At 33.4% G+C, this 24,867-nt stretch overlaps 1 protein-coding gene across 1 annotated transcript; it reads right to left on the minus strand.

Moving 5' to 3' along the window:
* Positions 1 to 24,287, minus strand: LOC116423617. Its single transcript, XM_031968643.1, has 10 exons — positions 24,146 to 24,287; positions 20,992 to 21,063; positions 18,968 to 19,111; positions 14,594 to 14,665; positions 12,372 to 12,515; positions 11,001 to 11,072; positions 9,091 to 9,234; positions 2,577 to 2,645; positions 1,244 to 1,387; positions 1 to 98 (listed from the first exon to the last, which is right to left on the minus strand). The coding sequence occupies exons 1-10, from the start codon at positions 24,285 to 24,287 to the stop codon at positions 1 to 3; spliced, it is 1,101 nt and encodes a 366-aa protein (XP_031824503.1).
* Positions 24,288 to 24,867: the final 580 nt, after the last annotated feature.

Genomic DNA, 24,867 nt, shown 5'->3' on the forward strand with positions numbered 1-24,867 from the left:
TTAGAAGTTAGAATAGTAGACATGAGCTAATAAAGAAAGTTCTGTCCTAGCATGAAATTGTCCATGATAACTGAACAATCGAGCCCATAATTCTAAGTCTAAAAATGGAAAGAAGAAATTAGCCATGTTCCAGACAGCAAGACTCTTTTTCACAGTGCACAGGAAATCATGGACAATGCTCTTTCTTAGCAACTGGCTCACTGTTCAGATGACTCTCAAGCACATTACTATTCCTGTAATTCTAATACCTGTATGTGGCTGGGGGTATTGAATTAGATAAGATCTATCTTCACTGAACCAGAAATGCAATTCATACACATATATACACACATACATGTATTATAAAATGTACAAATTTTATACCATAAAATATGTTATAAAATATATTTTATTACATATACAATATATTTTATCATATATTAATATATTTGAATATTTGTTTATTATTTATTACATATTTGTATATTTATAAACATATTCATATATTTGTACATATAAAATATATGAGTTATATATCATACAAATGTATATTTTAGATGTATGTGTTCCATGAGAAACAGCCATGTGTTATCTATTGGGGTGTAGTCTGTCAAAATGTTATAATACTGATTTAATGGCAGAATTAGATATTACAGCACGATTTAGTGATTATATTGGCACATAGAAGATTGGGAATAATCTCATTAACACAATTCAGAGGTATGTCTCTAGATTTCCTTGGACTCAGGAGTGTATCTTTGTGGTGTTCAGTACCCCTAAAATGATATAAGAAATGAACAACCTCAAGTTAGTCAACTAATGGCAACTTTCATGTCACTAGGACTCTATGGCAGTCATTTGGTAATAAAACATCACAGAATTATACACCAATATAGAAAAACCATAGAGAAAAACTGTTAAAAGATGATTTTAAAAATCAAAGAAGGAAGACTCCAAAGACAAATGGAGCACACACCAAAAAAGCATATTAATATGCCAGATTTATATTAACTCCTTATATCAAATGGAGGTAACTTTTGGGGAACTGATTGAACTCCTAATCACTACAATTTTCTGAGCTTCCCCAGGCTATTTCCTCCCATTCCCCTTCAAGAAGAAGAAACATGGACCAAGTTAAGACCACTTTTACAATTAGCCCATGACTTTCTTTTTGGCCTTAGAATGAAATTTAACTTTGCCACTAGAAAGAACAGCTGTCCTTACGAATATTAATAAATAACCTAAGAAGAAATTAAATACTTACCATCAGTGTCAAGATTTTTCAAAGCTTCCTGAATGTCTTCATCAGATTCCCTTAACTTCAAACTTTCTAAGGTAATTGGAATTTTAGAAGGGTGGACTTTTCCTTCACTAATATTGGAAATCTCTTCACATGTATCTTCTATTCCTACATAAATGTGCAAATAAAAAATAAGGCTTAATAAATCTGTAAAAGTGATTTCAAGCATGCCCTCATTTTCTAGAACAATTTTCTTGAGTTGGGAGACCTCTTTCTGAGAACTGAATGTCTGCATATCCTTTAGCTTTTAATTGCAAAAATTTTGTGCAATTATTTCCAACACAACAATCAGGTGAAGTATCATTAAATTATCATAGTTAAAATATTTTTCCTTCCAAATAAAAGCATTGACATAAATAAAGAATAGAAGATTCCTAGACATTCCTTTCTTTCTTTTTCTTTTTGTCAGTGGTGGGTGATTGGAAAGCAAGCCAACTTTAGAAATGAATGCTTCATAAATATCCCTAATGATTATCAATAGTAGGCACAAGCTATTCAAGAAACTTGCTTCTGCTCTTTCTACTCTCTTAATTGCTTGAATTACTAGGCAACCTTAGGCTCTCTCCAGAGACTTCTAGGAATCTACTTAAAATCCACAATATGTGTAAAAAGAAACGTTGGCATATGGCTATTTTGGGGACAGGTTCCACAGTAGGTCAGCTGCCAAGTTTTTAGAATCCTAGTTAGGCCAATTATTTCTAAGAGCTCCCTAGCTTTCTTAGATGTTTTAAAAATCAATGTAAATTCAAAGTAAACCATCCAATTAAGATAATTCTCCTAAAGCCCAGAGTGGGTAAAAATCTCTAGAGGGAAGTTGCTGAAAGGGATAGATGGATGTCATGGGGATGATCCTGGGGCCACTGGTTTTCTGAGTATGTCTGTGTTTGAGCTACACTCTGTTGTGTCTGTCATTGGAGAAATTTTTGTGTACTAGACTGTATATTAAGAAGCTATAGGTCTTAATATACAACACATACCAAAAGTCTTGGACAGCTATGACATTCTGACACCAAGCCAATGATGGCTGTATCCTTGACAATATCTTCAGAGAGCTTTCCTCTTTTTGTGAGCATAGTTGTGCCAGAGAATATTGGCACTTAAAAAGACCTTGGCACTTAAGGAATCAGGTAACTCTTATTCACAACAGATATGGGAAAGCTTCAATCAATTTGAAAAGCAATGTGGAACTGAATGACTTGCTACATACTCTCTGTGTGATTTGGGGGCCATTTTGGATAATTTTGTAGAATGTCTCCAATTTTAATGTTCTGCTACTAGTTTTGAAACTTATACTTACTTGGGGTCTTTTCACTCTTGTCTTTGATAAAAGAACTCATAAACTGAGGTAAATCCACTACTCCATCATCTATTTAAAAAAGGGAGAAAATTGGAAATCCATTGGAGACCCTTTATAGGCTTTATAGGCAAATATACAATACAAAGGGTAAAGTGGGAATTTGTCAATTAATTGGTGAATTCCAACCTCAATATCCCTTTGATTTTGTTAGAGAATTTCAAATTAAAACCTAGAGACTAACTTGGTTAGTTTTTTTTAATTTATTATCTCTTTAATCATTTTACTATCATTTGAAATTTTAAAACATTATATTCCATAAGTAGAATGTACATGCTCTTATCTCATAGAAACAAATTATACTGCTGTTCAGAAAAATGAAAGCTTTCATTTAGAAAAGTCACAATGTAAACTTGAACCACAGTTAATATAATTAATTCTTATCAAATACTTTTTTATATTTCTTATCCCAAGAAATACATATGAGACCAATTAATTGAGTGAAAACTCTTTCAGAGACATATTTACATATATACACACACATGTAGTTGCTGACAAAAAGTAACATACATACATATAGAGATGTTATGGGCCAGAACTTGAAACAAGGTGCTAAGTCAGTGGAATTGATAGAGACAATAGTTATCTAATTTAGCATGATTCAGTATGATTGATTTAATCCTACAAGGAGATGTTATGGGTCAGAACTTGAAACAAGGTACTAAGTGGAATTGAGGAGACAATGGTTAAATCTAGTTTAGCATTGATTTAGTCCTACAACAAATAATGGTTTCCTAGTGATATAATGATTGGTGTATACTCAGTATACAGCATATAAGCAAGAAGCTCTCAGGGCCAGGGAAGACAAGTGCACTAGAAGCTCTGGGAGCCTCAGCCAGGATTCAGTCGGGGAGAACTAAGGAAGACCAGAGAAGTGGTGGCAGACTCTCCTCCTTCGCTTCTCTACTAAAACCAAGATCCAGAAGGCCTCCAGAAAAACTAGCCGAGCCCCAAGTGAAGGAGACAAGACTTTGAAGGAAACAATAAAGGATTTGGACTTTAACACCTGGTTGCATTTGGGGTGATTACTGAACTGAAATGAAGGCTGAAATGAAGACCCCCAAGAAAACCCCAAAAAGAGAATATTACATTTTAGAGAGGAATATCACATATAGAGCCTCTATTAAAAAATATATCATGAGGTACTGCCTCAAAAAAAATTTATCTTTTATCAGTTAAATTACTGAAATATATAACTCTTACTTAAGAAAATTAAGTCTAATATCTTGATAATATTCATTTGTACATATAAATGTTAATTATTAAGTGTCTTAGAAAAATTAAAGTATATTTTTATTGACATCTTTTGATTTTATATAACCTCTCTTCCAGACAACCTTTCTTTATAACAAAGAGCTTATAAAGAAGAAAGAAAAAGAATTCAGAACTATCCAACATATTACTAAAGAATGACATTACATATAGAATTTTACTTAACTTTGTCTTAATCACTCAAGTCTACCAAGAAAATGTGGTATGTGCCTTACCATGCTCTTCTTTGGGGGCAAATTTGCTCATTATAATGTAACAGCATCCCTTTTTGATTGTTTTGTCATTATTTCTATTTGTATTGTTGTTTTCCTTGTACTATTTACTTCACTTTGCAACAGTTAATATAGAGTTTCCAAGCTTCTCTGTAGTAATCATTGTTTTTTCTTGCAGGGTAGTAATATTACATTCATGAAGCACAACTTGTTTAGCCATTTTATAGTCAATAAGTGTACTCTAGTTTGGTTCTAGTTCTTTACTGCTTTGGAAAAGCACTATTTTAAATATTTTGGTATATTTGTCAGTTACTTCCTAGAGAATATATCTAGGTGGCAGAATCAAAATGGCAAAAAGAGAAAACATAACTCCACAACAATCTAAAAAATGCAACAGAACAAATTCTGACTAGAAAAAGTCAAGAAAAGTCACTGCAGCTTTTTTTCAGCCCAAGGAAGACTAGGAAGACAGAAGTTGGCACACACTTAAGTGGGGGTTAGTCAGGAACACAAGACATGGAAGTAAGGCAGCAGGAAACATTCCAGTATCCAGCAAAAGAAAACTCCAAAAGAGAACATCAAGACACAAAGTGCAAGGGCAGAAAGAGATCCCAGAAACTCCCTAACTAGTGCACAATGGAGGAATGGAGGATGGAAATTCTACCATCTGCTCTCCAGTTACAAATTGTAGATCCATAGTAGAGAATAGTTCCAAAGGAACATGAACTCAACTTAGCTATGTACGGGGCATGAAATAAGTTCTGCAAATGTAGCTTTGCCCCTAGGAACAGAGTAGAGGGATTCTGCTTTTTTTTTTTTCCTAAGGCTTTAGTCTAACTTCTAAGTATGCAATGGAATAACCAGTTCAGAAGTTCCATACCAAAGGGAATCCCATGCCAAAATCAGAAATTTGATCCATCCAAACCTGCAAAAGGCTTCTAATGGCTTAACAGTGACTGAGTCCAACAGCTATATACTAAAACTCAACCACACACAAGCCAACAGACACCTGAGTCAGGAATTTGCAGAATTCAGACAAGGAAGGTAGTAAAAAAAACCTCTCACCAGAATATACCAGTTAGGGTCCCAAAGTGAGCTGAAACTTAAATCTCACTCTCATTTGAACTTATAAAAGAAGAGAATTTACATTCATACACATTTGGGTTCAGAAATTCATTTTACCTAATTCAAGTAGGAGGAAAAAAGGATAAAGGAAAAAGAAAGGAGAGAGAATAAAAGAAAGGGTCATTTACAGAAAGGTACTTTGTGCCACAGTGAAATAAGGTGCCAGGCCTGGTGTCAGAAAAATTCATCTTTGGGGCAGCTAGGTGACACAGTGGATAAAGCACCAGCTTTGGGAGTCAAGATCTGAGCCCAAATCTAGCCTCAGGCACTTAACATTTTTTAGCTATGTAAACCTAGGCAAGTCACTTAATCCGATTGCCTAAAAAAGAGGAAAAAAAATTTAGTTTGTTTTTGTTTTATTTTGTTTGGCAATTAGGTTTAAGTGATTTGTTCCAGGTCACTCAGCTAGTAAGTCTTACATGTCTGAAGGCAGATTTGAACTGAGGTCCTCCTGTCTCCAGGGCCAGTCATCTATCTATTGCATTATCTAGTTGTCCCAAGAAATTTATCTTAATTTTTTTTTTTTTTTAAAGACAGACATCTTCATGAGTTCAAATCTGCCTTCAGAGATTTACTAGCTATGTGACTATGGGCAAGTCACTTAATCCCAATTGACTCCCTCAAAAAAGAAAGAGGGATGGATGAGAGAAAGGGAAAGGGAGAAGGAGGATGGGATAAATTACCTCACATAAAAGAGGTAGAAAGAACTTACATGGTAGAGAGGAAGGTGGGGCCAGGGTATTTGATGCTTGAACCTTACTCTTTTTTTTTTTTTTTTTTTATCTTTTATTTATTTATTTGTTTGTTTTGCTTTTTATTTACCAGACATATGCATGGGTAATTTTTCAGCATTGACCCTTGCAAACACTTCTGTCCCAACTTTTCCCCTCCTTTCCCCTACCATAGATGGCCTGTAGACCAATACATGTTAAATATGTTAAAGTATATGTTAAATAATATATATATACATATTTATACAGTTATATTGCTGCACAAGAAAAATTAGATTTAGAAATAAGGTAAAAATAACCTGAGAAGGAAAACAAAAATGCAAGTGGGCAATAACAGTAGTGGAAATGCTATCTTGTGGTCCACACTCATTTCCCAGTGTTTTTTCGCTGGGTGTAGCTGATTCTCTTCATTATTGAACAATTGGAACTGATTTGGTTCATCTCATTGCTGAAGATGGCCACGGCCATCAGAATTGATCATCATATAATACTGTTGTTGAAGTATATAATGATCTCCTGGCCCTGCTCATTTCACTCAACTTCAGTTTGTGTAAGTCTCTCCAAGCCTCTCTGTATTCATCCTGATGGTCATTTCTTACAGAACAATAATATTCCATAACATTCATATACCACAATTTATTCAACCATTCTCCAATCTATGAGCATCCATTCAATTTGAAGTTTCTAGCCCCTATAAAAAGGGCTGCCACAAACATTTTTGCACATGTGGGTAGGATATAAGCCCAGTAGTAGCACTGCTGGATCAAAAGGTATGTACAGTTTAATAACTTTTTGAGCATAGTTCCAAATTGCTCTCTAGAATGGTTGGATACATTCACAATTTCACTAATAATGTATCAGTGACCCAGTTTTCCCACATCCCCTCCAACATTCATCATTATCTTTTCCTGTCATCCTAGCCAATCTGAGAGGTGTGTAGTGGTATCTCAGAGTTGTCCTAATTTGCATTTCTCTGATCAATAATCATCTGGAGCATCTTTTCATATGGCTAAAAATAGTTTGAGTCTTAATTTTGAGTCTTAATCTTGTAGGAAAACTGTCTCAAAGAGGGAATAACATACTCAGTTAAGCAAAGAAATCTAACTTGCCCTATAGGAAAACAGAAGAGGAAAAGATAAAAGGAAGTATGACAGAAGGATGAACAGAATGGGGGGGGCGGGGTTTGGTCAGAACAAGAGACAGTTTTCAGACAACATAATCAAAGCTGTTGTAGTCATATGAAAAAAATGTTTTAAATCATTATTGATTGGAGAAATGCAAATTAAAACAACTCTGAGTATTGGTTAATATAACAAAATAAAAATGACAAATCTTGAAAGAGAAGTTGGAAAACTGAGATACTAAAACATTGTTGGTGAAGTTGTGAATCGATCCAGTCATTCTAGAGAATAATTTGGAATTATGGGTAAACCATGTTGGCTCAGCAATACTACTAATAGGCCTGTATCCCAAACACAACAAAAAGAAAAGCAAAAGGACATATATGTGAAAAAAATTACAGTAATTCTTTTTATAATGGCAAATAATTATAAGTTAAGGGGATTCCCATCAATCACTAATTGATTTAATGGCTGGACAAGTTGTGTTATATGTTTGTGAAGAAATACTAAGATTTGACAGTCAGGATGCTTTCAGAAAAACCTGGAACTTAATGGATCAAACTTTTTTACATTAATCAAAGATGCAATATAAGAGCTGTTATATTTTGCTTTCATATCACAAGAGGTATGTCAGGTAATTTATTCTAATTGTTCCTGATTTATAAACATAAAGAATGTCTTCCTCCCTGCATTCCAGAAGAACTGAAAGTAAGTCTATTTTCCTAGAGATATGATGCTAGTACCCATCTCTTTCTAGTCCTGGACTTGTAATACCATGTTTTGTATAAATAAGTTTAAAACAGTTCTTTTCCTATTATGTGGCCTAAACAGTGAGTACTCACTTTGGCTAGCCTATTCCATGGCAAAACTGGAAAGATTTTTATCAACTGATGCAAAGTGAAATGAGCAGAACCAGGAAAACAGAGTAGACATATGTATGACTGACTTAATTTTTTTCAGCAATATATATCGATCCAAGATAATTTTTAAAAACATGATGAAAAATGCTATCACTTCCAAAGAAAGAATTGATGCAGTTAAATACAAATCAAATCATACTTCTAAAAAAATTTACTTTTATTTTTGGTCCACGTTTTCTTTCATAACATGTCTAATATAGAAATATGTTTTGCATCACCACACACATATAACCTATATCAAAGTACTTGCTTTCTCAATAAAGTAGGAAAGGAGAAAGGAAGAGAATATAGCACTCAAATTTTAAAAAATAAATGTTAAAACTAGTTTTGCATTTAATTAAAATATCTTTTTAAATTTCCTAGTAGTTTTTTTAAAAACCCTTTAAAATTGTCATCTCAATGTTAAAATGTTAAAAGCAGTTTAATCCAGAACTGTGAAGATCTGGAATTTTCCTGGAATTTACATTTCATAGGACCAGAACCTTGACAGCAGTGCATTGATGGTTTCCCATAATTCAGTATATATTGCAAGAATGTGAATTTTGGTTAATATATTAGTCATCCAATGAAAGTAATTAAATTAATTAAATTTTCTTTTTGAAGTGTAATATATATTATGTATAACAGATTCTTAATACATGGGTTTGAGTATATTCAGAGTATATTGGTAGGTTCTCTAGCCAATACTCTCTAAAATAAATAAATAAATAAGTGTGCCACTACACACTTTTAAATTTAATCTGCATTGTTAATACTTTCTTGACACTACAAGTAAAACAATAAATCATCTTGGTTCGTGGCATTTGCCAATTTCTGATCTACAAATGATTACATTTAGAAATCATCTCTTGAGAACTGAGTCAGCTGGTTGCAGCATACCACTGGACTCAATCAAATTATGAATCCTGAAAACTCTATCTATCCATCCATCCATCCATCTATCTATCCATCCATCCATTTATCTCATTGTCTATGTATCTACTCACAACTTGAACATGACCAAAAGATTAGTTTTGTCATGAAAAAGCACATATCCACCTGTATATGCTGAACAAATCATTATTAGTTTCACTCACCTTCAATACCCATAGAATTCAGCACTTCTTTAATCTCATCTTCAGGTATTTCAATTCCAAAACTTTCTAGGATAGGTAGCACTTCAGCCATCTTCACTTTCCCATCAGTGATATTGGAGATAACCTCGCAAGCAGATTCTATTCCTAGATTGTTCAATTTTCATGTTCAAGTTCAAATTAAAATATGAAACAAAGATTATGAGTCTTAAGGGAAAAAAAACACAAAAATCCAGATTTGGAAAATAGATTAATTTTCCTATCAGAGGGCTTCTTGGTTGTGGGACCTGACTGAAGTAACCCATGAAGTGAAAGGCACCACATGCTCCTTCTTGGTACCAACCTAGGTGTTAGAGTAGATAGATTATTGAACCTGAAATCAGAAAGACCCAACTTCAAACCCTGCCTCAGATGCTTTCTAACTGCATGAACCTGAGCAAGTCAGTCAGCCTCAGTTGCCTCATATCTAAAATAAAAATAATAATAGCATCTTCCTTCCAGAATCATTATTAGGACAAAAATGAGATGTTATTTTGTAAAGTATTTTGGAAACCTTAAAGAAGTATATAAATATTAGATATCACTGATATAATAAAAACATAAAAATCTAGTTTTCAAACAGATACTAATAAAAGTATTGTTTTAAGGGGCACCTTAGTGGTGCAGTGGATAGAGCACCAGTCCTGAAGTCAGGAGGACCTGAGTTCAATGTGACTTCAGACATTTAACACTTCAAAGCTATGTGACCCTGGGCAAGTCACTTAACTCCAATTACCTGATGGGGAGGGGGGGAGTATTGTTTTAATACAACCAATAGTTTAAATTTATATAATGTCTTAAGATAGTTTATAAGCTATCTTCCCTATAATCCTGTGAAGGAGGTAGTGTTCTTCACTTTACAGATGAGGAAACTGAGGCACAGATAATTTTTTTAAGTGACTTGACAGAGTCACAAAGCTTTGTAAAGGTGAGAGCTTGGATTTCAACTCAGTTCTTCTAACTTCAAAGCCAATGCTTTCCCCCCTCACATATCATATTTGCTTTAAGTATACTTTTATTTCTTTATACTGGCAATACACAATAATCTAGAATTAAATGTGAAGTGCTAGCCTTCAAGTTCTCCATGACTCAATTCTAGATTCCTTCAGGAACTAATTCTTCCCTTAATGAAGTCTTCCAATTATACACTAAGATCTCTCCTTCCATACACAAGTCACTAAGAATTAGTAAATTACTTACTCCTACATACCATTTAAAAATCATTGCATTATCATTATATTATTTAACTTTTAAATAGCCACATAACTTTCTGGCACCAATTTTCCTGCTTTTGTCTCTTCGTTAGATTGTAAGCTTCTTGAGGGTAAGATTCATGTCTGATATATCATTTATATGTATATAATATGTGTGTATGTATGTTATATAATATGTTAAGTTATATTAATATAATACATATTTCCCCAAGTACCTAGCATAATAGTTTATGTTCTCCAGACCATCAATAAATATTCCAGACCAATCAAAAAGTAAGATTGGTTAAGTGAACAAAACTTTAACACAAAAATATTTTTAAAGTCTAGCAAAGCACAGCTAGGTGGCTCAGTGGATAGAACACCAACCCTGAAGTCAAAAGGACCTGAGTTCAAATATGGCCTCAGACACTTAACACTTCCTAGATGTGTGACTCTTAACCCCAATTGCCTCAGCAAAAGGCAAAAAATAAAATAAAAAAAGTCTAGCACAGATTTTGGTTTTCCTAGTTTACCATCTTCCATTTAACAAAATGACTTTAATGACAGTGGTAGAATTCTTAAAAAAAAATTTTCACATCATAAACTACATAAACCATAAAAGTTTCCACCAGTGAAGGAATGGAAAGATTTAAATCAATCCAATTTTACATTTATACTCACTTTTATCTGGGTAAAATTGATCATCCTTAGTCAGTTTTTTGATAAAGTCCCTTAAATCCACCATATCATTGTCTAGAAGAGGGGAGAAAACACTACAATTCAGCTAGCCCAATGGAGAGACAAGCAGATCTTAGAAATTTATATTAACAACTTAAAAAGTAAAGTGGAGACTGTCTTATTGCCAGTCTTCTACCTTACTTTGTTATATAGACACTAACCCAAATTAAAAGCTGTTTGAGAAAAGTATGTGAAAATAAATGAGAAATAATAACAAGTAAATAACAATGATAAACAAGTAAATGAAAATAAGTGGATAAATAATCAAGTGAGAATAAAAATAATATGAAAAACACTCATAGGCTCATGATGTTAGGGTTGGAAGAGTATTTAAAGAGTATTGGTCCATTTTACAAAAACACTAATATCTAAAGAGATTAAAAGAATTAACTTGAGGACCGACAGCTTCAGTACAGCCCCAGGGTCCTAATCAATCAACAGAATTATCATCTATCAGCCAGGTAGTTGTGGCTCCTATTCCCAGTCTCCTCAATTGGCTTTAGTCTATTCTGGAGGGTCACTCTGTCTACACTAGAGATGGTCTCATTCTATAGGTACAGCATTATCATTTGCCTATAGTTCGTTCCTGACATGACAGAGCTAGGGATAAAGTTTCCCTCTGCTTTGGATTTTCCTTGCTACTGATCTTAACTCCTCTCTTATTAGCTTCTCTCACAATTCATCTCCTTGAAGTAATCAATGTCAAAATATTGGACACTTTGAGACATTCCTGCCTATCTGGCATCACAGCTCTTGCAACAAAAACCAGGAGACCTGTGAGAACTTTGTGGAAGATATGCACATTTTTGATAAGGATTAGCAATAGCGCACCATCATGACCCCTGAACTATACTATGTCCTTGACACATGGGAAAAGTTAAGTAAACAGAAAAAGGAAAAAATGGAAATCTGAATCTGTAAAATTATAATGATTGATCTTTGCCCTAGAGAAAAGATGAAGAAATGAGTTTCTTCCCTTCTTTTATTGGAGAAGTGAGGGCCTCTTGGGATGTAATGTTGCATATACTATAATATGGGGATCACTGTACTCTTTGGTTTTTCTTAACTTTTTTTCTTTATAACAAAACTTACTGGTGGTGTGGTTGAGATATATGTAGAAATTGCAATGATATAAAGATAAGACATTGATAAAATCTTAACACAGCAAACAAGACAAAAATGGCATTCCTGCTTGCCACATTTGCCCCTCCACAGTCTCCAATTATTAAAGAACTTGGAGGAATGACTGAATTTTTAGTACCCTCAAAAAAACACATATATGCATATACACTGAGACAAAGATGAAATACTCACCATCAATTGCACTGCTTTTTATTGCTTCTTTAAGCTGTTCAAATGTTAAAGGGATTCCTAAACTCTCAAGGACAGATGCCAGTTTATTTACTTTGATTTTCCCATCCACAATATTGTTGATAATGTTACCAGCATTTTCTAATGCTATATGTGCATACAAAACAAAAGGTAAATTTATTAAGTTGGTAAATATTTTTTGGAGACCAGGTCAGAATGGAAGTTCAGTGGTTATTCAGGGACCCCCCTTCAATTGCAGATCCATAAATTATCTTTGACTTCTTTTGTTTCTGACTTGAGTCAATCTGTCCCACCTGGTAGTCCCCTAGCTCCCAGAGATCCTCCATATTGCTGCCAAACTTAGTATGAATACTCATTTAATTTTATCCCTTCTGCAGCTAGGAACTCTCTCTCTCTCTCTCTCTCTCTCTCTCTCTCTCTCTCTCTCTCTCTCTCTCTCTCTCTCTGAATATATATATACATGCATACTTGCTTGCCACAAAAATACATATTACACATGTCTATGTATTTTATATGCATGTGTTTATATGTATGTGTGTATGCAGACATACACATTCACGCTTATCTGGTGATTCATAACTGGGGTGATATTTTGTTAAGCTATCATAAATGAAACTACAATTAATTCCCTCCCCACAAACAAAAAAGATACACAAAGTTGTATTTTAATTATGGACTATTCTCAGAAGCAGTTTTACAGGATGACATAATTTTAAAGATGGAAGGAACCTCGGGGAGTATCTTGTCTAATTCACACTCAAAAAAGAATTTTTACTACAGCCAAGCCAATAAGATGTCATCAATAGGCTATTTGTAGATCTCTAATGAAAAGGAAATTGTTATTTCTCAAGGCTGTTTTCTATGTATGAATAGTATCCATCATCATTAAACAATTTTTTCTTGATGTCAAACCTAAATTTGCCTCTTCACAACTTTTACTCATTGCCTTTCATTCTATTCATTAAAAGCTAAAAAAAATCTTTTACCCATCTTAAAGCTCTTCAAACACTTGATGATTTGAGACCAGAAATCAAATTGCTTCTTCTCTTGGCCCCTCCCCACCTTCCTACCTTCTGTTCTCCAAACTAAGCATCTCTGGGACTTTAAACCAAGCCTCCATTTCTTGAAATTAATAGATTGACAAATAATAGAATAGAAGTGTTTAGAATGTAATAATAAAACTTGAGGCTAGATATTTAGCCACAAACTACCAGATGACAAATTGTTTGTAGCTTAGGGCTTTTGACGGTTAGATACTCTTGTGTGCTTTTTTTTCCCTGCCTGTCTATATCATGATGTTCAAAAGAAGTACTGGGTACTCAAGATATTATCTTGATATTATCCAAGCTTCAGATTATACCCAAGTGGGAAATAAGTACAAACTCTGGCTCCCAGTTACTTAGAATTTCTTTGCATCAATTGACAAGATTTACAGGGACCAAGTTAAACAGTTTTGTTTCAGAGTCCCTCAAAGTATATTTAGGTACTTTAAAAGCCATCTCTCCCCTTTCACTTCATATCTATTGCTCACTATCTAAAAAAGAATTCTAAGGAGTAAAAAGAGAGAGCCATTGGTCTAGGACTGGAAGCAATAAACAGTAAACAATAAGGTAGTAAACAATTTTTCCTAGCTTATCCTTATTGTCATCTGAATTCTTGAATTAGACCCATATCCCTGGAGCCTGAGCCAACAAATCTTATCTAGCCTATAAACCCAGTTCGTGTCCCATCTTCTTTTTCTAAAGTTTCTCGGACTTCTCCAGCCGAGAGATTTCTTTCTTCTCTCAACTTATAGTTGCTCCCTTTCAGAAAATAATCATGTGTTCTCTTGGAACAGGATGATTATTTAACTATATCATTACTTAATTCTTCTGTATTTATATCATGATTCCCCGATTAAACTAAGAGCTTCTTGAGACAACCATGACAGTTATATTGATATATTCTTAATAGCAGCTAAAAAAAAGTCTTAATCAAAGTAACTGATAAATTTAAAATGACTATACCTAAAAATTCGTTCAAAAACAAAAAAAGATCTAAAAAGTAGTTATTTATACAAAATTCCTATTTAATAAGGAATATGTTAATTATAGCATATTATATATAACAATAAGGAATATAGAATAGTCATTTAACTGAAGAGAAAGGGGAGAGGAGATTGACTAACAGTTATCACTTATCTTTCTTTTGAAATTCATACTCACGCTGTTTCTCATTAGACTCTAGATTTTTGGTCAAAATCTCAATAAAGGTTTTTAAAGGCAACTTGTCATCATCTGCAAAAGTGAAAAAAGAATGTATTATAATGGAGAGGTTATAAATAGACCTATAAATCAAGCTGTAGAAATTACTTAAAAATAGGGAACTGGTAATTATTTTGAGACCTTTCAATTCTTCACTTTCCTTTGAGTTGCATAGCTCAGACTGAAATTAAAAGCTGTCTTTTTGCACAGGCAAAACCAATTCAATCAAAATTAGAAGAAAAGTAGGAAATTGGGGGAAAGATTTTGAAGCAAATTTCTCTGATAAAGGTCTCATTTCTTAAATATATAGAGATAAACTAGACAAATTAATAAAAAATAGGAACCATTACCTTATTAATAAACAGTCAAAGAACATGAATAAATAGCCACAAATATTTTCTCAAACTCTTATCTTAGGCCTCCTATTTTTCTGTCTCTGTGCTCCTTCTCACTTGACTTTATCAGTTATTGTGGATTTAATTATTATCTCTATAATTGACAAATAAATATATCCATATACACTTTCTCCTTTGAGCTTCATTTTCACATCACCAACTATTTACTAAACATTTAATACTGAATGTCTCAGAGATAACTCAAATTCAACACTCCCAAAACAAAATTCATTATCTTTCTCACCAAACTTATACCTCTTCCAAATCATAACTACTTCATCTCCCAGCTTCATAATCTTACCAATATCCTTGATTCCTAACTCTCTCTTCACCTTTCATATCTACTGAGTTGCCAAATTTTACCATTTCTCCCTCCACAACATCTCTCACATCTCATCTGTCTTCTCTTACTTACACTGACACCATCTTAGTTCAGATTCTTATCACTCTTACTTGGATTATTGAAAGAACTTTATTAATTGAGCTTCCTACCTCAAAGCTCTCAGCATATCCATCCTACACACTGCTGTCAAAGTGATTTTCCTAAAGGAGAGATCTAACCATGTCATTCTCCTACTCAATCAACTCCACTGACTTCTATTGCTCTAGGGTTAAATTTATTTAGCTGTTAAGGCCTCTATAACCAGGATCCAATCAATTTTTTCATGCATATCATATATCATTCCCTCTCCTGAAATCTGCCACTCAGCCAAACTATACTTCTCTCTGTTCCTCACACATGACTATCTATTGCTGTGTCTTTGCACTGTCTCACGGGTATCTTTCTCATCTTTGTTTCCCAGCATCCCTCTTTTCCTTCAATATGCAGCTCAAGCAAATGACTTTTTCCTTGTCTCTCTTCTATCTTTTTATTTCACTATTTTGTATTCATATTTATTCTTGTTAGCTTTATTCTGGATATATTTATATATGTAGTAATTGTCTCTCCCATTAGTATATCATTGTCTTACCAGAAGAAATTATTTCATTTATTCTATTTATGTTCATTCCCAGCACTTAGTATAGTGGTTAGCATATGCTTTAAAAATACTTATAGCTATTTGGATAGTTATAGAATATAGGATTCTCCCCCAATTGTGGATTGAACAAAACCAAGTGGGGCTTATAATCATGTTCTTGGTAATATATACCAAAAAATAATTAGTACACATTGATTGATTGATTATGAGAGTGCCAAAGACAGAGAACAGTAATTATAAAAATAAAAACATCTTCCTTTGAATTGAAATAAGCATTAACATAATAAATCATTTTCATATAGTAATTATGATTATTTTTCTATTTATGCCTATTCATTTTCTCCCCCTTACCACAGGATTTCAGTTTAGGGCATTTCCTATAGTCAGGAGAATAAATCTCAATTAAATGCATAGAAATACATATATTAAGCTAGCCATAGGTAAAATATTTAGTATCAAGTTGGCTTCTATGTGCTTAACTTTTTTAATGAATTAAATATTCTCATGACATATAAATCTTTTTTGTTCGTTATTAATTGAAAGCAAAGTTCTTACATTCTTTTTAAAGTACAGTGTAACATGGCTTCCTATGTAGCCTATATTTGGACAGAACATGGGTCAAATCACAAAATCAAATAAATCAAAATCAAAAATCAAAATCAAAAATTAAATAAATATAGAATACTTTAATATAAAACCCTTATCAAATGCCCCCACCCCAAAACACTGTACTAATATTATAAGATATTATAGACTGTAATTTCTAATCCAAACTTTTTACTATTTCATGTAGCTTTTCCTTCAGATTTGTCTTAATTAGTGAAATTTTACTGAATATCTACACTATACAAAAGAACTACCATGGTCTAATCAATAGTGCCAAAATTTCTGTTGATTTTTTTTTCTTGTCAATGGAAAGTTGTTTTTTTTTTCTTGTTGTTTCACTTATGTTTGATCCTTTGTGATTCCATTTCTAAGCAAAAATACTGGAGTGCTTTGCTATTTCCTTTTCCTGTGGATTTGATGAATCCATTTTGTCAGGCAATCAGACATTAAATGATTTGTTTAGTGTCACAGAGCTAGGAACTATCTGAGGCTATATTTGAACTCCTATCTTCTTGACTCCAGGCCCAATGCTGTATCTTCTGGACAATTGGCAACCTCTTGATTTATTATCCCAGTAGTTATATTTTTAGTTCTGAGAATTCTGGGTAGAAAGTTCCCAAATTCAAAAGATTTAAAAACCATATCTGGGCATTATGATAGAATGTCAAAAGTCAAATCAAGTCAAGGAGCACTGATTAAGCACATCAGACTCTATGCTAATACTGAAAACACAAAGAATGGCAAAAATTAGTGACTGCCCTTAAAACAATTATTGCCCTTAAAAAGCTTACAAACTAATGGAGAAGACATATAAACAACTATATATAAATTTTATATATGTGTGTGTGTGTGTGTGTGTGTGTGTGTGTTACACACACACACACACACACAAAGTTAGCTGGAGATAATTTCTGAGACGATGTACTTGTATCTACTAGGATGGGTAAAGCAAGGTTTAAAGGAGAGTTTTAACACTGGAATAAAAGATTTGTAAGTATTCAATTTTCCTAAATGATCCTTTTCATAGAACTAAGACCAACTTTTGGTAATAAAGACATTCTCCAGTACCTATCAACTTCACAAAACAAATATCTATTTGAAATTGATCTTTGATACTGGCTCTTATATGTTGAATTTTCCATTATTTAACAATCCACTTCACCATCTTCCCAGAATATCTGCTCCTAAACTTTCTAGACTAGTTTAGTTTAAGACCAGAACAGACACTCAATGACATTCCCAACTCAAAAACTTATATGGTCCTGCCTGTTTCTCAAATTTCCCTGAATTTTGATATACAACTATAGGGATTGGAGACCTAAAAACAAATGAAGAGTGATAAATGACGTTGAGTTAATATCTAATAAATAAAGTATTGTAGGTTGGTTGAAATTAGGAAAGGTTTCAGTAAGACATTAATATTTGGGAGTATTCTGGTATCTTACAAGTGTCAGAGCTGAGGTAGCTAAATTCCCATCAATACCTTTCTTGTGATCTCACCTCTGTCACTGCCTGTCCCTTACCAGAACTCCCAGAGAATCTTCCTCTTCATTCACTTTATGTGACCTTTCCTTTGCAAAAGGAGAAACAAGCACACCTGAACTGTAATGACCACAGTCACCCTACTCAAACTTCCAACTTTGTAGAAACCCGAGTCTATGAAAGATCTGTCAAAGAATTCTTGATCTGGAAACACCCTCTCCCATCGCTGATTGTGCTTTTTTATACTTAACAGATAAGCCCTGGGATGACTTTAGGCATAAAGTTTTATTTAACCAGGGATATGTGGCTAAGGTCAGATTCTTAAACTGCCTCTCAGATTCAAAGATATGCTGAGATGTTAGCTTTGCCTTTAATCAGAAATGGCATTTATGTCATGGTCCCTCCTTCCTTTGGCAGTATGGTGAAGATAACTATATTAACAATAGCTAACTTTATATAGTGTTTACAACGTTCCAGGCATTGTGCTAAGTGTTTTACAATTATTCTCTGTCTTGATCCTGATAACAATCTGGGAGGAAGGTGCTATTATTATCACCATTTTACAGATGAGGAAACTGAAGCATAAGGTAGTTCAGTGACTTGCTTAATGTTACACAGTTAATAAGTGTCTGAGGCATTATTCAAATTCAAGCCTTCCTAAAACTAAATCTGCTTTATCTGCTATACTGCTTAGCTGTCCAAATAAAATACACAGTATTACCAAAAAAAAGTCCCTATTATGTTGGAAAACAGTGATCAAAACAGTTTTCAAAAATAAGTTCATGGACTTTGTCCAATTAAGAGCCTCTGTACTAAAGGGAATATACAAACTTACATATTCTAAGAATTAACATGATAAATGCCTCACCTACCATCAAGCTCAGTTGTTTGCAAGGCTTCTTCAACATCTTTATCAGTTAACTCGACCCCACAACTCTGCAGGGTTTGTGGGAAATCATCCTTCCTGACTTTCCCATCAATGATGTTAGTAATAATGTTACAAGCATTTTCAATTCCTATAAATTTAATAGCAAAAATATTAAGTTGGTTAATCTAAAGGCACTGATACAACCATATTTTGGGAAGTGTATTTTTTTTCTAAAGTAAGAGTTCTTGGGCTTTTTGGAACTAGCCCCCAAACTTATATTTGTTACCATTTTTAAAAATCAGCATTTTTGAAAAGATACCATGGGAACTGATGTTTTTATTAAATGATAATAAATCTAATATGAATATGCAACAAAAATTAAAGTAAAGAAATGCTTTATTTTAAAATGTGCATGCCCTAAAATATATATATATTTTGAAACAGGACAATTAGTAATCAAAGAAAATAGTATTAGCATTTATATAATTCTTTAAGGCTTGTAAAACACTGTACAATACGATCTATATAATAAGGCTCTTTCCAAATTAACTAGATTTTGAGAAAGAAATATTTTCCATGATCCATGGAAGGATGATAAGGAACCACAGATTCTGTCTGGAGAGTAAATATTGAACTATTAGTCACAGCAATAAAAGATAAGTCCTTATGGCTCTCTATCAAGAACTTTCATGATGATCATTTGCTGACTTCCTATAAATAATCTAGAAGTAACCTATCTTTCTGTGATATATTTCTAGGTTGTAATAAAAAGTCTCAACACTTGTCAACCTCAACAAATAATATCCATTTCTGTAGATTTGTGGTACAGAGCTAATAATATTTCCAGAAAGAACCTACATCATATTATAATTCTAAAGTGCTAGGCAGGAAACTGAGGATCTTTGGATTTTCAGGAGTGCAACTATTTGAAAGTAAGAAAAGAGAACATGGATTTTTAAAAGATGGTTGAGAAGATGAGATGTTAAAGACTAGGAGTTAAATTTGTCAAAAGAGTTCAACATATTCTTGACCAGGAATGGAGTGCATTTACTGAGAGTTACAAATTCTATATATTGATTTAACCAAATATAGAAAGAGAAAAAAACTGCTCAAGTATTATTAGCTAATTGAGATACCATAAAAGGTTGTAGCTATAAGAATAACAGAGAAAAGGCAGAGTAATTCCTAGGTAAGATTACTCCACCAAGCAATCATTCAAGGATGTCTGGTTTGTAGCTCAAAGTATGGGTCACTATCCCTCACCTGGACTCAAATGAAGAGCATATCTTAATCTCATAAGAAAAGAAGGTTGGAAGGAAGGAGGGTTGTTGCTAGCTCATTACCAAATTTTCCATCTATCATGTTCTTTGCACCTCAGCTCTATAACCAATCATGTTGCCCTTAATTCCATAATATCATTACCCTGTTGTGTTTTTGGTTCTGTGCTCCCCCAAATTCTCTATAAACGAATTATCCTCTTGCTCAGGGTCTTTGGCATTAATGGAAGCAAGCCACTGATGTATTTTTTGGCACATAGTATGTACCACTAATAAATATTATTCATTTTGCTAGGAAGCTTGCCTAAGTTTACTCTTAAAATTCACTTGCAACATGGGGGGAAAATATCTAGGAAGAGGCCCAGTATTAAAGTTCATAGCTTTATATGTCTATATATAAACACAGAATTTGAGTAACAAAGTGAACTAAAGGTCTTAATTCTACATTTAATGTAGTAATAAAATAATATGGCAATTAGAAAAATATCTTATTTTGCAATGCTTAACTGATTTCATGTACAAAATTTGATTTTCAAGTTATCAAAAGGACAACAAATGGCTGAACAATCTTGATTTGTCATTAAAGAACAGATTTCATTAAACCAAGTTCTGAAAGTGAGAAAAAATGTGGGCTGCTAAAAACTTTGCATAAAGTTAAATTTAAATATTTTAAACTCCACAGAAGATTTACCAATTCTGGAATGGAGTGAGAGAAAGGCTTAATCATTCCTGTTTCAAAATTCATACTCACGTTGACCCTCAGGAAATTCTTGTGCTTTAGCCAAAGACTTCATGAAGGTTTTTAAATCCACTGTTCCATCATCTGTAATAGAAAGGGCAAAGAGAGGGTGAAAGGGAGAGTAGGAAAGGGAAGATAGTTCAGTGGAAACATAAGTAGATCCTTTATATTCAGATACACAAATAACAAATAAAAAGAAGGGTAGTTTGAAATTATTTAGGGAACTGCCAATCTTCTGTTTCTATTTTTTTGTTGTGTTAATCAGGTCCTGGCTAAAAAATTTATTCCAGAAACTAATTTGGTAAGCACTTTTTTACCCAGGGATAAAGCTAAAATGAAATAATAGAAGTAAAGTACTTGGCAAATCTTAGAAATGCTAAATACAAAAGCTAGTTGTTATTATTGTTATTATAATTATTAGCTTACAATCACCAGACTTCCATTCCTTGAGCCTTTCTTTACTGTATTCGTGTTAAACTCAAGCAATATTTTTAGAACAATATATGAGTATACTGGTTCTCTCTATGGAAAAAAAAATGTATGCCCACATATACTTAATGCATACAGAAGTTTAATCTGCATTATTAATATTTTATTAGATAATAGAGAATCAACAAAACAATAAATCAAGCTCTAATTTATAGCTATTGTTGATTTCTGAGGTCATAATGAAAATTTAACAATCTGCTAGATTAGTGTTGGCTCTGGTGACTTGCATGACTTTATCCTATGCCCTAAATTCATCATCTTGTTTTAATCACTTTCTACTCATTTATAATTCTATAATATTAAATTCCAAAAGGACAAAGTGCTTTATTCATGGAATCACACTTTACTGTTAGACAAATGGAAAGTTTTACTTAGATGGATTTGACTCAGAAGAGAAAAAATAAATAAATTCTCATCAAATATACTTTTAAGTTTCTGTTTGAAAAGGAAAAAAATGAGAAAGCACACTTTTTTAATTCTGCAGAGAAATGCATGTTATTCTGGTCTCAAATGAAATATTGTGATTGAGTTTATGTGGTCCACACAGATTTTTCTATTTTCGTGGGGACCCAGAGAGATTTACCAGGAAGAGGTGATAATCTCATCTTGCCTTGTAGTGATAGTGCTTCAAATAAAAACACCAGGAAGAGAAAGAACATAAAGCAGAGAAACTGGCCACCACTGAGAATACCAGGGCCTATGTCTTCAATACTGCTTTGAGTTTTGTCTCTATGTTTGATTCTCTAGTAAACCTTTTATTACCACATAAATCAAGCAATTCTTCCAGTATTCCACAAAGCTCTTTTTTTTCAGACTTAGATCTCACGACTCACTGCAGAAAATGAATCATGCATGGACAGGGCAATTTTGACCTCCTGACTTCAGAGAAAGAAACTATAAAACTGTGGACAGAGAAGGTCATGGGTCAGAAGAATATAGTTAAGAACATGGAACATTTCATCTCAAACACTTATATAAGTTCTGACCCTGTGAGCTAGAGAGACCACTATATAAAGATCATGATGGGAGAGGTATACAAGATTGCAAAACTAACAAGTAGTGATTGTATTAATGAGTAAAAGCAGCCCATATTCATGCTTCAAATATACGTCCTTTTTAGATTTTATTTTTCACTTTGTTCTCTGCTAATATTACCATGCTGCATCATTTAAGTTTCATACTTGCTAACTTTTCATTTATAGGATTAAAATAAAATTGCAATATAAAAAATATTTAAAGCAGTCCATAACTGATGAAATGATGAGCATGCAAACTATCATTCTCACTACCAGAACTGGATTCTTAAATTCTTCTGTAAATGACTACACTGTGTTTAAGATTTTCTTTGGCTCTCAATTTTCCATTTTCTAGATAATCCCCCAGCTCCATCACTCAACAATTTGATGCTTAGAATGGCTGCTTTATTTTCTTCTGTAACTCTTTCCCACCTCTAGATTTCATTGATCCCAACTCTTAAATTATGTTCTCCACATTATCTCTTGTTGAATTTAGAACTATCCAATCTTTGGCTCCCCTTCAGCAAAGAATTTCCAGTAGAAGTTGGTCCCTTGGAAAACATCATATTCATCTGTATTGTCCAAAACTGAACTGGCTATGGCTCTGCCCTTCCTGGACTATTGTATTCTATCTATATGACTCTCAAATTAATCTGAATCTGAAAATTAGTACATTTATTTGGATATAGAAGTGTGTTAAACAGCAAAGAAGGGACAGAGATCATAAAATGAACATGTTATACATATCCAGAGTTTGTAGGCTAGCCCACATCACAGTTATAATATGTAACATAACTACATAACTTTTGGCATAAGAAATTAAATAGGAATTTGGGGAGAATTTTGCAGAAGCTGCAGATTGCATGTAAAGGCTCACAGATGATACAGAAAAAATTTAGAAGCTCAGAAATGCATAAAATATATGTATTGTATTGTAAAATAACATATTTTGTCTTTTAATACCATAATAATTCAGACTTCTTCTCTAGTACAAAAGGAAGGCCAAAAAAATTTACATGAATTTTACAAGATCACAGGAATGCTGCATCCTTAACCCCAACAATGTGTAAGGAATAAATGTACCCTATAACTGATGATGAATCATTCAGTAGTCTCAAGTTATCCAGACATACGACAAAGATCTCTATGGCAACCACTTCGAAAAAAAGTTAGTATGAAATTGTGAGTGCCACACCAGCAGAGAAGACCCCTAAGTTCATGAAGATTTTCTTTAAATTCAGCTTAATTTCTAGCCACCATCAGGGAGAAATCTAGAAATCTGGATTCTCTCTAATAAAGACCAGAGGAAGATTACATTGAAATTCTCCTACTTGATGAACTGAAGCATTAGCACATGAGGACAAAAGGCTCTACTTCTGTGAAAGTCAATGAATTACTCTGCTACTGTGTTGTTTTCTGCCTTCCTTTCACCCATGCTGTGCCTTGTTATTTCATGAGCTTCATATTATTTTCTAACCTCTTCCATTGCTTACACTATCCTTTAAAGGACCCCTTTCCAATAGATGACTCTTAAATAAAAGGTTAGTGAAAATTACTTCAGTCATGCCTCCAATGTGGTTGACTGAAGTTTTAGTTTTGCTAATATAAAAAACAAATATATATTCTGAATAAATAACTCAATAGATAGTCAAATTACTCACCATAAATCTCAGTTGCATTTAATACTTCTTCAATCTCATCCTCAGTTACCTCAACCCCCAAGTTTTCCAAGGTAGGCTCCAATTCATCAAGTTTAACTTTTCCATCAACGATATGGCTGACAATATCATTTGTCTTTTTCATTTCTATATGTATACAAGTATCAAAGTATAAATATTAAATTGATGAGACTAAAGCAATACACAAATCTTTATTTGGAGAATTTATAGGGAATATCCAGAGAAACAATATAGAATAAAAAATTGCTAGCTTTGGAACTCGGAGACAAGAGAGTCTGGGTTCAAATCTTTCCTCTAATGTGCATTTGTTTGCAACTATGGACACATCAGTTCTCTGAGCCTCAAGTTCTTTACCTCCAATGTGGGGATAACAACACTAATGAGGCCTTCCCCTCATGGGGTTGTAGTGAGATTTAAATTAAATAATGTGTGTAAAAGCACTTTGCAAGCTTTAAAGTGAACTAGCCTATTGGGCATATCCTTCTGGCCCATTCCATCTGTCTGTAAAATAGGACCACAAAGAAACCTTGTGTTTTCCAAAGATTTCCTGTCCCTGAGATCTAGACTAGAATCAAGAGGAGAGCTACAAAGGAGATACAAGGACAGCTTCTTGGTTCCCCCAAAGGGAAATGTGAGCAATTCTACAAAAGATGTCTTAGTTGTGAGCATTCTGGTCACAACACTAACTAATTTCTAGGCAACTT

This window comes from Sarcophilus harrisii, chromosome 4 (genome assembly GCF_902635505.1).
Source record: "Sarcophilus harrisii chromosome 4, mSarHar1.11, whole genome shotgun sequence".
NCBI lineage: Eukaryota > Metazoa > Chordata > Mammalia > Dasyuromorphia > Dasyuridae > Sarcophilus > Sarcophilus harrisii.